The 13,983-nt window shown below is 45.5% G+C and overlaps 1 protein-coding gene across 1 annotated transcript in view; it reads left to right on the top strand.

The window, feature by feature from the left end:
- Positions 1-9,572: 9,572 nt before the first annotated feature.
- LOC140403408 (uromodulin-like) overlaps positions 9,573-13,983 on the top strand; it is a 90,824-nt gene continuing 86,413 nt past the window's right edge. The window contains exon 1 of the mRNA XM_072491335.1: positions 9,573-9,618. Within this exon, the coding sequence (XP_072347436.1) occupies positions 9,573-9,618 (46 nt within the window). The remainder of the gene's footprint in view (positions 9,619-13,983) is intronic.

Genomic DNA, 13,983 nt, shown 5'->3' with positions numbered 1-13,983 from the left:
GATAGATAAACTCAATGTTTACAATCCCACTCCCAGAGAGAGACTTCACTCACTATAGATAGATAAACTCAATGTTTACTATCCCACTCCCAGAGAGAGACTTCACTCACTATAAATAGATAAACTCAATGTTTACTATCCGACTCCCAGAGAGAGACTTCACTCACTATTGATAGATAAACTCAATGTTTACAATCCCACTCCCAGAGAGAGACTTCACTCACTATAGATAGATAAACTCAATGTTTACTATCCCACTCCCAGAGAGTGAGACTTCACTCACTATAAATAGATAAACTCAATGATTACTCTCCCACTCCCAGAGAGAGACTTCACTCACTATACATTGATAAACTCAATGTTTACTCTACCACTCCCAGAGAGAGAGACTTCACTCACTATAGATAGATAAACTCAATGTTTACTATCCGACTCCCAGAGAGAGACTTCACTCACTTTCGATAGATAAACTCAATGTTTACTATCCCACTCCCAGAGAGACTTCACTCACTGTAGATAGATAAACTCAATGTTTACTACCCCGCTCCCAGAGAGACTTCACTCACTATAGATAGATAAACTCAATGTTTACTATCCCACTCCCAGAGAGAGAGACTTCACTCACTATAAATAGATAAACTGAATGTTTACTATCCCACTCCAAGAGAGACTTCACTCACTATAGGTAGATAAGCTCAATGTTTACTATCCCACTCCCAGAGAGAGAATTCACTCACTATAGATAGATAAACTCACTGTTTACTATCCCACTCCCAGAGAGACTTCACTCACTATAGATAGATAAACTCAATGTTTACTATCCCACTGCCAGAGAGACTTCACTCACTATAGGTAGATAAGCTCAATGTTTACTATCCAACTTCCAGAGAGAGACTTCTCTCACTATGGATAGATAAACTCAATGTTTACTATCCCACTCCCAGAGAGAGACTTCACTCACTATAGATAGATAAACTCAATGTTTACTATCCCACTCCCAGAGAGAGTCTTCACTCACTATAAATAGATAAACTCAATGTTTACTATCCCACTCCCAGAGAGAGAGACTTCACTCACTATAGATAGATAAACTCAAACTTTACTATCCCACTCCCAGAGAGACTTCACTCACTATAGATAGATAAACTCAATGTTTACTGTCCCACTCCCAGGGAGAGACTTCACTCACTACAGATAGATAAACTCAATGTTTACTGTCCCACTCCCAGAGAGAGACTTCACTCACTACAGATAGATAAACTCAATGTTTACTATCCCACTCCCAGAGAGACTTCACTCACTATAGGTAGATAAACTCAATGTTTATTGTCCCACTCCCAGAGAGAGACTTCACTCACTATAAATAGATAAACTCAATGTTTACTGTCACCCTCCCAGAGAGACTTCACTCACTATAGTTAGATAAACTCAATGTTTACTGTCCCACTCCCAGAGAGACACTTACTCACAATAGATAGATAAACTCAATGTTTACTATACCACTCCCAGAGACTTCACTCACTATAGATAGATAAACTCAATGTTTACTATCCCACTCCCAGAGAGACTTCACTCACTATAGATAGATAAACTCAATTTTTACTATCCCACTCCCAGAGAGAGACTTCACTCACTATAGATAGATAAACTCAATGTTTACTGTCCCACGCCCAGAGAGACTTCACTCACTATAGATAGATAACCTCAATGTTTACTATCCCACTCCCAGAGAGACTTCACTCACTATAGATAGATAAACTCAATGTTTACTATCCCACTCCCAGAGAGAGACTTCACTCACTGTAGATAGATAAACTCAATGTTTACTATCCCACTCCCAGAGAGAGAATTCATTCACTATAGATAGAAAAACTCAATGTTTACTGTCCCACTCCCAGAGAGAGACTTCACTCACTATTGATAGATAAACTCAATGTTTACAATCCCACTCCAAGAGAGAGACTTCACTCACTATAGATAGATAAACTCAATGTTTATTATCCCACTCCTAGAGAGAGACTTCACTCACTGTAGATAGATAAACTCAATGTTTACTCTCCCGCTCCCAGAGAGAATTCACTCACTATCGATAGATAAACTCAATGTTTACTATCCCACTCCCAGAGAGACTTCACTCCCTATAGGTAGATAAGCTCAATGTTTACTATCCCACTCCCAGAGAGAGAATTCACTCACTATAGATAGATAAACTCAATGTTTACTATCCCACTCCCAGAGACTGACTTCACTCACTATAGATAGATAAACTCAATGTTTACTATCCCACTCCCAGAGAGAGAATTCACTCACTATAGATAGATAAACTCAATGTTTACTATCCCACTCCCAGAGAGACTTCACTCACTATAGATAGATAAACTCAATGTTTACTATCCCACTGCCAGAGAGAGACTTCACTCACTATAGATAGATAAACTCAATGTTTACTATCCCACTCCCAGAGAGACTTCACTCACTATAGGTAGATAAGCTCAATGTTTACTATCCCACTTCCAGAGAGAGACTTCACTCACTATGGATAGATAAACTCAATGTTTACTATCCCACTCCCAGAGAGAGACTTCACTCACTATGGATAGATAAACTCAATGTTTACTATCCCACTCCCAGAGAGAGACTTCACTCACTATAGATAGATAAACTCAATGTTTACTATCCCGCTCCCAGAGAGACTTCACTCACTATAGGTAGATAAACTCAATGTTTACCATCCCACTCCCAGAGAGAAACTTCACTCACTGTAGATAGATAAACTCAATGTTTACTATCCCACTCCCAGAGAGAGAATTCATTCACTATAGATAGAAAAACTCAATGTTTACTGTCCCACTCCCAGAGAGAGACTTCACTCACTATTGATAGATAAACTCAATGTTTACAATCCCACTCCCAGAGAGAGACTTCACTCACTATAGATAGATAAACTCAATGTTTACTATCCCACTCCCAGAGAGAGACTTCACTCACTGTAGATAGATAAACTCAATGTTTACTATCCCGCTCCCAGAGAGACTTCACTCACTATAGATAGATAAACTCAATGTTTACTATCCCACTCCCAGAGAGAGACTTCACTCACTATAGATAGATAAACTCAATGTTTACTATCCCACTCCCAGAGAGACTTCACTCACTATAGGTAGATAAGCTCAATGTTTACTATCCCACTCCCAGGGAGAGACTTCACTCACTATAGATAGATAAACTCAATGTTTACTATCCCACTCCCAGAGACAGACTTCACTCACTATAGATAGATAAACTCAATGTTTACTATCCCACTCCCAGAGAGAGAATTCGCTCACTATAGATAGATAAACTCAACGTTTACTATCCCACTGCCAGAGAGAGACTTCACTCACTATAGATAGATAAACTCAATGTTTACTATCCCACTCCCAGAGACAGACTTCACTCACTATAGATAGATAAACTCAATGTTTACTATCCCACTCCCAGAGAGACTTCACTCACTATAGATAGATAAACTCAATGTTTACTATCCCACTGCCAGAGAGAGACTTCACTCACTATAGATAGATAAACTCAATGTTTACTATCCCACTCCCAGAGAGACTTCACTCACTATAGGTAGATAAGCTCAATGTTTACTATCCCACTTCCAGAGAGAGACTTCACTCACTATGGATAGATAAACTCAATGTTTACTATCCCACTCCCAGAGAGAGACTTCACTCACTATAGATAGATAAACTCAATGTTTACTATCCCACTCCCAGAGAGACTTCACTCACTATAGATAGATAAACTCAATGTTTACTATCCCACTCCCAGAGAGACTTCACTCACTATAGGTAGATAAGCTCAATGTTTACTATCCCACTTCCAGAGAGAGACTTCACTCACTATGGATAGATAAACTCAATGTTTACTATCCCACTCCCAGAGAGAGACTTCACTCACTATGGATAGATAAACTCAATGTTTACTATCCCACTCCCAGAGAGAGACTTCACTCACTATAGATAGATAAACTCAATGTTTACTATCCCGCTCCCAGAGAGACTTCACTCACTATAGGTAGATAAACTCAATGTTTACCATCCCACTCCCAGAGAGAAACTTCACTCACTGTAGATAGATAAACTCAATGTTTACTATCCCACTCCCAGAGAGAGAATTCATTCACTATAGATAGAAAAACTCAATGTTTACTGTCCCACTCCCAGAGAGAGACTTCACTCACTATTGATAGATAAACTCAATGTTTACAATCCCACTCCCAGAGAGAGACTTCACTCACTATAGATAGATAAACTCAATGTTTACTATCCCACTCCCAGAGAGAGACTTCACTCACTGTAGATAGATAAACTCAATGTTTACTATCCCGCTCCCAGAGAGACTTCACTCACTATAGATAGATAAACTCAATGTTTACTATCCCACTCCCAGAGAGAGACTTCACTCACTATAGATAGATAAACTCAATGTTTACTATCCCACTCCCAGAGAGACTTCACTCACTATAGGTAGATAAGCTCAATGTTTACTATCCCACTCCCAGGGAGAGACTTCACTCACTATAGATAGATAAACTCAATGTTTACTATCCCACTCCCAGAGACAGACTTCACTCACTATAGATAGATAAACTCAATGTTTACTATCCCACTCCCAGAGAGAGAATTCGCTCACTATAGATAGATAAACTCAATATTTACTATCCCACTGCCAGAGAGAGACTTCACTCACTATAGATAGATAAACTCAATGTTTACTATCCCACTCCCAGAGACAGACTTCACTCACTATAGATAGATAAACTCAATGTTTTCTATCCCACTCCCAGAGAGACTTCACTCACTATAGATAGATAAACTCAATGTTTACTATCCCACTGCCAGAGAGAGACTTCACTCACTATAGATAGATAAACTCAATGTTTACTATCCCACTCCCAGAGAGACTTCACTCACTATAGGTAGATAAGCTCAATGTTTACTATCCCACTTCCAGAGAGAGACTTCACTCACTATGGATAGATAAACTCAATGTTTACTATCCCACTCCCAGAGAGAGACTTCACTCACTATAGATAGATAAACTCAATGTTTACTATCCCACTCCCAGAGAGACTTCACTCACTATAGATAGATAAACTCAATGTTTACTATCCCGCTCCCAGAGAGACTTCACTCACTATAGATAGATAAACTCAATGTTTACTATCCCACTCCCAGAGAGAGACTTCACTCACTATAGATAGATAAACTCAATGTTTACTGTCCCACTCCCAGAGAGAGACTTCACTCTCTACAGATAGATAAACTCAATGTTTACTGTCCCACTCCCAGAGAGAGACTTCACTCTCTACAGATAGATAAACTCAATGTTTACTATCCCACTCCCAGAGAGACTTCACTCACTATAAATAGATAAACTCAATGTTTACTGTCCCACTCCCAGAGAGACTTCACTCACTATAGATAGATAAACTCAATGTTTACTATCCCACTCCCAGAGAGACTTCACTCACTATAGGTAGATAAGCTCAATGTTTACTATCCCACTTCCAGAGAGAGACTTCACTCACTATGGATAGATAAACTCAATGTTTACTATCCCACTCCCAGAGAGAGACTTCACTCACTATGGATAGATAAACTCAATGTTTACTATCCCACTCCCAGAGAGAGACTTCACTCACTATAGATAGATAAACTCAATGTTTACTATCCCGCTCCCAGAGAGACTTCACTCACTATAGGTAGATAAACTCAATGTTTACCATCCCACTCCCAGAGAGAAACTTCACTCACTGTAGATAGATAAACTCAATGTTTACTATCCCACTCCCAGAGAGACTTCACTCACTATAGGTAGATAAGCTCAATGTTTACTATCCCACTCCCAGGGAGAGACTTCACTCACTATAGATAGATAAACTCAATGTTTACTATCCCACTCCCAGAGACAGACTTCACTCACTATAGATAGATAAACTCAATGTTTACTATCCCACTCCCAGAGAGAGAATTCGCTCACTATAGATAGATAAACTCAATGTTTACTATCCCACTGCCAGAGAGAGACTTCACTCACTATAGATAGATAAACTCAATGTTTACTATCCCACTCCCAGAGACAGACTTCACTCACTATAGATAGATAAACTCAATGTTTACTATCCCACTCCCAGAGAGACTTCACTCACTATAGATAGATAAACTCAATGTTTACTATCCCACTGCCAGAGAGAGACTTCACTCACTATAGATAGATAAACTCAATGTTTACTATCCCACTCCCAGAGAGACTTCACTCACTATAGGTAGATAAGCTCAATGTTTACTATCCCACTTCCAGAGAGAGACTTCACTCACTATGGATAGATAAACTCAATGTTTACTATCCCACTCCCAGAGAGAGACTTCACTCACTATAGATAGATAAACTCAATGTTTACTATCCCACTCCCAGAGAGACTTCACTCACTATAGATAGATAAACTCAATGTTTACTATCCCGCTCCCAGAGAGACTTCACTCACTATAGATAGATAAACTCAATGTTTACTATCCCACTCCCAGAGAGAGACTTCACTCACTATAGATAGATAAACTCAATGTTTACTGTCCCACTCCCAGAGAGAGACTTCACTCTCTACAGATAGATAAACTCAATGTTTACTGTCCCACTCCCAGAGAGAGACTTCACTCTCTACAGATAGATAAACTCAATGTTTACTATCCCACTCCCAGAGAGACTTCACTCACTATAAATAGATAAACTCAATGTTTACTGTCCCACTCCCAGAGAGACTTCACTCACTATAGATAGATAAACACAATGTTTACTGTCCCACTCCCAGGGAGAGACTTCACTCACTATAGATAGATAAACTCAATGTTTACTATCCCACTCCCAGAGAGAGACTTCACTCACTATTGATAGATAAACTCAATGTTTACTGTCCCACTCCCAGAGAGAGAGAATTCACTCACTATAGATATATAAACTCAATGTTTACTATCCCACTCCCAGAGAGACTTCACTCACTATAGATAGATAAACTCAATGTTTACTATCCCACTCCCAGAGAGACTTCACTCACTATAAATAGATAAACTCAATGTTTAGTATCCCACTCCCAGAGAGACTTCACTCACTATAGATAGATAAACTCAATGTTTACTATCCCACTCCCAGTGTGACTTCACTCACTATAAATAGATAAACTCAATGTTTACTATCCCACTCCCAGAGAGACTTCACTCACTATAGATAGATAAACTCAATGTTTACTTTCCCACTCCCAGAGAGAGACTTCACTCACTATAGATGGATAAACTCAATGTTTACTATCCCACTCCCAGAGAGAGACTTCACTCACTATAGATAGATAAACTCAATGATTACTATCCCACTCCCAGAGAGAGACTTCACTCACTATAGATAGATAAACTCAATGGTTACTATCCCACCCCCAGAGAGACTTCACTCACTATAGATAGATAAACTCAATGTTTACTATCCCACTCCCAGAGAGAGACTTCACTCACTATAGATAGATAAACTCAATGTTTACTATCCCACTCCCAGAGAGAGACTTCACTCACTATAGATAGATAAACTCAATGCTTACTATCCCACTCCCAGAGAGAGACTTCACTAACTATAGATAGATAAACTCAATTTTTATTACCCCACTCCCAGAGAGAGACTTCTCTCACTGTAGATAGATAAACTCAATGTTTACTATCCCGCTCCCAGAGAGACTTCACTCACTATAGATAGATAAACTCAATGTTTACTATCCCACTCCCAGAGAGAGACTTCACTCACTATAGATAGATAAACTCAATGTTTACTATCCCACTCCCAGAGAGACTTCACTCACTATCGGTAGATAAGCTCAATGTTTACTATCCCACTCCCAGAGAGAGACTTCACTCACTATAGATAGATAAACTCAATGTTTACTATCCCACTCCCAGAGAGAGACTTCACTCACTATAGATAGATAAACTCAATGTTTACTATCCCACTCCCAGAGAGAGACTTCACTCACTATAGATAGATAAACTCAATGTTTACTATCCCACTCCCAGAGAGACTTCACTCACTATAGATAGATAAACTCAATGTTTGCTATCCCACTCCCAGAGAGAGACTTCACTCACTATAGATAGATAAACTCAATGTTTACTATCCCACTCCCAGAGAGACTTCGCTCACTATAGATAGATAAACTCAATGTTTACTATCCCACTCCCAGAGAGACTTCACTCACTATAGATAGATAAACTCAATGTTTACTATCCCACTCCCAGAGAGAGACTTCACTCACTATAGATAGATAAACTCAATGTTTACTATCCCACTCCCAGAGAGACTTCACTCACTATAGGTAGATAAGCTCAATGTTTACTATCCCACTTCCAGAGAGAGACTTCACTCACTGTAGATAGATAAACTCAATGTTTACTATCCCACTCCCAGAGAGAGACTTCACTCACTATAGATAGATAAACTCAATGTTTACTATTCCACTCCCAGGGAGACTTCACTCACTATAGATAGATAAACTCAATGTTTACTATCCCACTCCCAGAGAGAGACTTCACTCACTATAGATAGATAAACTCAATGTTTACTGTCCCACTCCCAGAGAGAGACTTCACTCACTACAGATAGATAAACTCAATGTTTACTGTCCCACTCCCAGAGAGAAACTTCACTCACTACAGATAGATAAACTCAATGTTTACTATCCCACTCCCAGAGAGACTTCACTCACTATAGGTAGATAAACTCAATGTTTACTATCCCACTCCCAGAGAGACTTCACTCACTATAGGTCGATAAACTCAATGTTTACTGTCCCACTCCCAGAGAGAGACTTCACTCACTACAGATCGATAAACTCAATGTTTACTATCCCACTCCCAGAGAGACTTCACTCACTATAGATAGATAAACTCAATGTTTACTATCCCACTCCCAGAGAGACTTCACTCACTATAGGTAGATAAACTCAATGTTTACTATCCCACTCCCAGAGAGACTTCACTCACTATAGATAGATAATCTCAATGTTTATTATCCCACTCCCAGAGAGTCTTCACTCACTATAGATAGATAAACTCAATGTTTACTGTCCCACTCCCAGAGAGAGACTTCACTCACTATAGGTAGATAAACTCAATGTTTACTATCCCACTCCCAGAGAGACTTCACTCACTATCGATAGAGAAACTCAATGTTTACTATCCCACTCCCAGACAGTGAGACTTCACTCACTATAGATAGATAAACTCAAAGATTACTCTGCCACTCCCAGAGAGACTTCACTCACTATAGGTAGATAAACTCAATATTTACTATCCCACTCCCAGAGAGAGACTTCACTCACTATAGCTAGATAAACTCAATGTTTACTATCCCACTCCCAGAGAGAGAGAATTCACTCACTATAGGTAGATAAACTCAATGTTTACTATCCCACCCACAATTTAACATTCTCTCTAATTTTCCCATTGCCGGAATTCTCTCCCATACGGATTGTCTCTTTTCCTTTGCAGGATATGCCGAGTGAGATGAAGACATTGTTGCTGATTCTGGGATGTCTGAGTGAGTAACATTCATTCAGGACGGTCGGCCATTGTACAACAAATACAATTGTCTACGTTCAGTATCTTCCCCTCAAAACCTCGAGAGGTTCTTCCTGACCAAAGAATTGGTTTGAAAGAGAGAAGTTGTTTTTTGGAGAGGTTTTATTGTAGGGTGTGTATTTAGGAGGGAGTTCAGGACGAGAGGAAGGTGGAGAGACTGAGAGCTTTCGGGAAGACAGTTCCCAGCTTGGAATGTTGGGATGAGGTTGTGGCCTCCACTGATTGGTTGACGGGTGTGGATGATGTGATGGGGTGGATGGGTGACATTTGAGGCTCAGGCATCTGGATTATACAGCAAGAGGAGATAATGAGAAGTCTGGGATGATTTGATTTTGTGGATAATTGGGAAAGTTTGCACAATTACCTCAGTTCGAGAATTTGCCTGGGGAGGTGAGGCATTAGAAATAATTGAGGCACTGGAGAGAAGTGAGGCCCTGGAGGCAAGTGAGGCTTTGGAGGGAGGAGAGGTGCTGAAGGAATTTGAGGTAGTGGAGGGAGTTGAGACCCTGGAGGAATATTGGGCACTGGAGGGTGGTGAGCTGCTGGAGGGAAGCATGGCACTGGAGGGAGATGAGGATCTGGGTGGAGGTGACATACAGGAGGTAGGTTGGGAGCAGGAGGGAGAACAAAGAACAGCCTGGACCAGGCCCTTCGGCCCACCAAGCCTGCACCAATCCAGATTCCTTATTTAGACCGACTACATATTGTCCAAATGATCTGTGGCCTCCATTCCTGCCTATTCAAGTGAATATCGAAATACATGTTTTTTTTTTTAAATTTAGAGTAACCAATTCTTTTTTTTTCCCAATTAAGGGGCAATTTAGCGTGGCCAATCCACCTAGCCTGCACATCTTTGAGTTGCGGGGCGAAACCCACGCAAACACGGGGAGAATGTGCAAACTTCACACAGACAGTGACCACGTGCCAGGATCGAACCTGGGACCTCGGAGCCGTGAGGCAGCAGAGCTAACCCACTGCGCTACCGCGCTGCCTATATCGAAGTACATCTTAAATGTTACCATCGTGCCTGCGTCCACACCTCCACTGGCAACGCATTCCAGGCATCGACCACCCTTTCCCCGCACATCGCACATCGCCCCTGAACTGATCCCTTCTCACCTGGAACCTGTGCCCCCTGTCATTGAGTCTTCCAGCCTGGGACAAAGCTTCCGACTATTCACCCTGTCTATACCTCTCGATAGTTTGTTGACCTCAATTAGGTGTCTCCACAGCCTCTGTCTTTCCAACGAAAATAATCCGAGTTTATTCCTGATGGCACCTGATAGCTAATAGGCAACATTCTGGGTAAACCTTCTTTGCACCCTCTCCACAGGATCCACGTCCTTCTGGTCGTGTGGTGACCAGAATTGCACGCAATATCCCAAATGTGGCCTAACTAAAGTTTTATACAACTGTAACACGACCAGGGGCGAAATTCTCCGTTATCGGCGCAAAAAACGGTGCAAATCCGATTTGCGTCACGTCGGAAAAATGGGTCGAAAGTCTCCGGGCTAGCAGCGACGTAACGGGATCCGCGCTTGCGCACGTGGTTCACGCCGTGCAGCGTCATACATGCCGCACGGCGGGACGGCTCATAAGGCCGCGCTGCTCCCCCCCACCCGACCGGAACACCCGACCGGAACACCCGACTGGATGGCTGGCCGCCGCTCAGCCCCGAGGTTCGAGTAACGGGATGTGGAGGCGCTCCTGGACGCAGTGGAGCAGAGGAGGGAGGCCCTGTATCCCGGGCACGGCCGCAGAGTTGCCCCACGCCACAGCCGGCGTCTGTGGAGGGAAGTGGCAGAGGCCGTCACCGCTGTGGCCCTAACACCACGGACAGGCACCCAGTGCCACAAGAAGGTGAACGACCTCGTCAGAGCAGGAAGGGTGAGCCTCCCCCATATCCCCCCTCCCCCATATCCCCCATATCCCCCCCCCCCATATCCCCCATATTCCCCCATAATCCCCCATATCCCCCCCTCCCCCATATCCCCCATATCCCCAAGTGAATCCAGCCCTAACCTTAACCTCTGCAATGCACGCGCAACCGATGGCGTGCATTCATATACCTGCCTAACACTGTTGCCTTTTACCCCTGCCACCGCCCCCCCCCACAGGAGAAGCGCGCACACAACAATAGGGAGCATGTGAGGACTGGAGGAGGCCCCGCTGATGAGAGACCACTGACCGAACACGAGGAAAGGGCCCTGGAACTGGCTGGCGGACCTGAGGACCGGGAGGTTGCTGATGCAGAGGTCGGGGGCGTACTAGCGAGTGAGCCACCGACAGCCCGTCCCCATATCCCCCCTCCCCTATATCCCCCCTCCCCCATATCACCTGATCACTGCCTGCGTGTCTAACCAGCCCAAGCGAACATCTGCCGCCCAGATGGATCCCGGGTTCCTGCAGTTACCACACCCACACATAGATCCGATGCAACCACCGACCCAGAGACGAGCGAAGAGGGTGACGGCCAGCTTGCGGCGGCTGCGGTCGCAGGTGGAGGAGTCCACCCGCGTCCAGGAGCTGGGAGTGGTGCCGGTCATGCGTGCCACCCAGGCTGACACCGCACGGGTGGCGTCCGCGGTGGAGGCAATGGGTGCGATGGTGTCAGACATGGGGAACGGTTTGCGAGGCCTGGGGCTTTCCGTGCAGGCGGCGTCTGTGGCCCAGGACATGGCTGCCCTCTCACAGGAGGCCATGAGCCAGTGCCAGCGCCAGATGGCAGAGGCGCTCAACACCATGGCCCAGTCTCAGCAGGCCATGGCCCAGTCTCAGCAGGCCATAGCCCAGTCTCTGCAGGCCATAGCCCAGTCTCTGCAGGCCATGGCCCAGTCTCTGCAGGCCATGGCCCAGTCTCTGCAGGCCATGGCCCAGTCTCAGCAGGCCATCGCTGAGGGCATCGGCGCCAGTGGCCATGTGCGAGCCGGCGTCGCACAGTCACAGACAGGGTTTGCCAACCCCCTGGGCTCCATGGCTGCAAACCTGCAGACCCCTGTCGATACCAGCACAGGCCTCCAGGACTGGCAGCGCCAGATGACGGGGGGCGTCGGATGGCCAGTCCGTTCGCATCCCCCACCCATGTAGAGGCCTGGGGGCCATCGGGCACCCCGAGGGAGGAGGAGGTGGTGTGGTCTGTCCCGGGTCCCCCTGTAGGGGAGGTCCCGGTACACCGCGACACCTCGGACTCCCCCCCTTCCGTCCCAGGTGCATCGGGTGGGCAACGGGCAGGACAGGCTGGCAGCTCGCCATCCCAGTCGCCCGGGCTGCAGCCTGGCCCATCTAGGCCAGGACGCCCCAGGAAACGGCCGCCAAAGGGATCCAGTGTCAGAGGGCAGGAATCACAGGAGTCCACCTCCAGTTCTGCTGTACCGTCTGGGGAACCACGTAGACGTAGTCAAAGGGCCCGTAAGGCCAAACAATTAGACATTGAGTAAGTTGGCACGGGTGTAGGGCACAGATGAGTTTTAGGGGCTAGGGCACGTGCATGAACTCCTTTGGTTATTAAAGTCAATGTTACACCTACAGAAGCTGCCTTTGTGCTCTGTCCAAAGTGTGCGGGGGTGTCATGTACGTTGAGCGCAAGTGTGTGTGTGAGGGGTGGTCTTACCTCAGCCCCAGGTGAGTCTGCCCCGTTCCCCCTGGGCCGCCATCAACATCCCCCCGGGCAGAGGACGGGACCGTGCGCTGCAGTGTCACAGCCGCATGCAGGGATGGTCCGGGTGGATGGTGGTACTGTGGCCATGGGTCAGACATAGTCCAACGATGTGGAGCCAGGAGCTCACCGCAGGGCGGGTTGTCATCATCCTCCATGGCCTGCAATAGACACGCGTCCACCCGCAACTGTGTGAGCCCGGCCCGTTGTGCCGCAGGTGGATCGGCAATGGGGGGGGGGTGGTGTGCATGCGGGTGGGGTGGGTGGGGTTAGGGAGGGGGGTGAGGGTGCTGGGTGGGTGGATGGGTGGGGGGTGTGGGTGGTCGGCTGTTGCCATGGTGTGCGGTCTGTGGCCATACTACCCAATTCCCACGCCCATCTAGTCAGTGAAGCGGGCGGCTATCAGTCTGTCCCGTGCCCGCTGGGCCAGCTGGTAACGGTGGACAGCCACCCGCCTGTGTCTACCCCGTCTGCCCTGACCATTACCCCCATCCCCCTCACCTGGGGAGGACTGCGCCTCTTCCTGCTGCTCCTCCACTCCGCCCTCCTCTGCCTGCGGCCCATCGCCCCTCTGCTGGGCTATGTTGTGCAGGACGCAGCACACCACAATGATGCGGCCGACCCTATCTGACCGATACTGGAGGGCGCCCCCAGAGAGGTCCAGGCACC

This window comes from Scyliorhinus torazame, chromosome 27 (assembly GCF_047496885.1).
Source record: "Scyliorhinus torazame isolate Kashiwa2021f chromosome 27, sScyTor2.1, whole genome shotgun sequence".
NCBI lineage: Eukaryota > Metazoa > Chordata > Chondrichthyes > Carcharhiniformes > Scyliorhinidae > Scyliorhinus > Scyliorhinus torazame.
The sequence above is the reverse complement of the archived record's forward strand: the minus strand, read 5'-3'. Positions and strand labels throughout refer to the sequence as shown.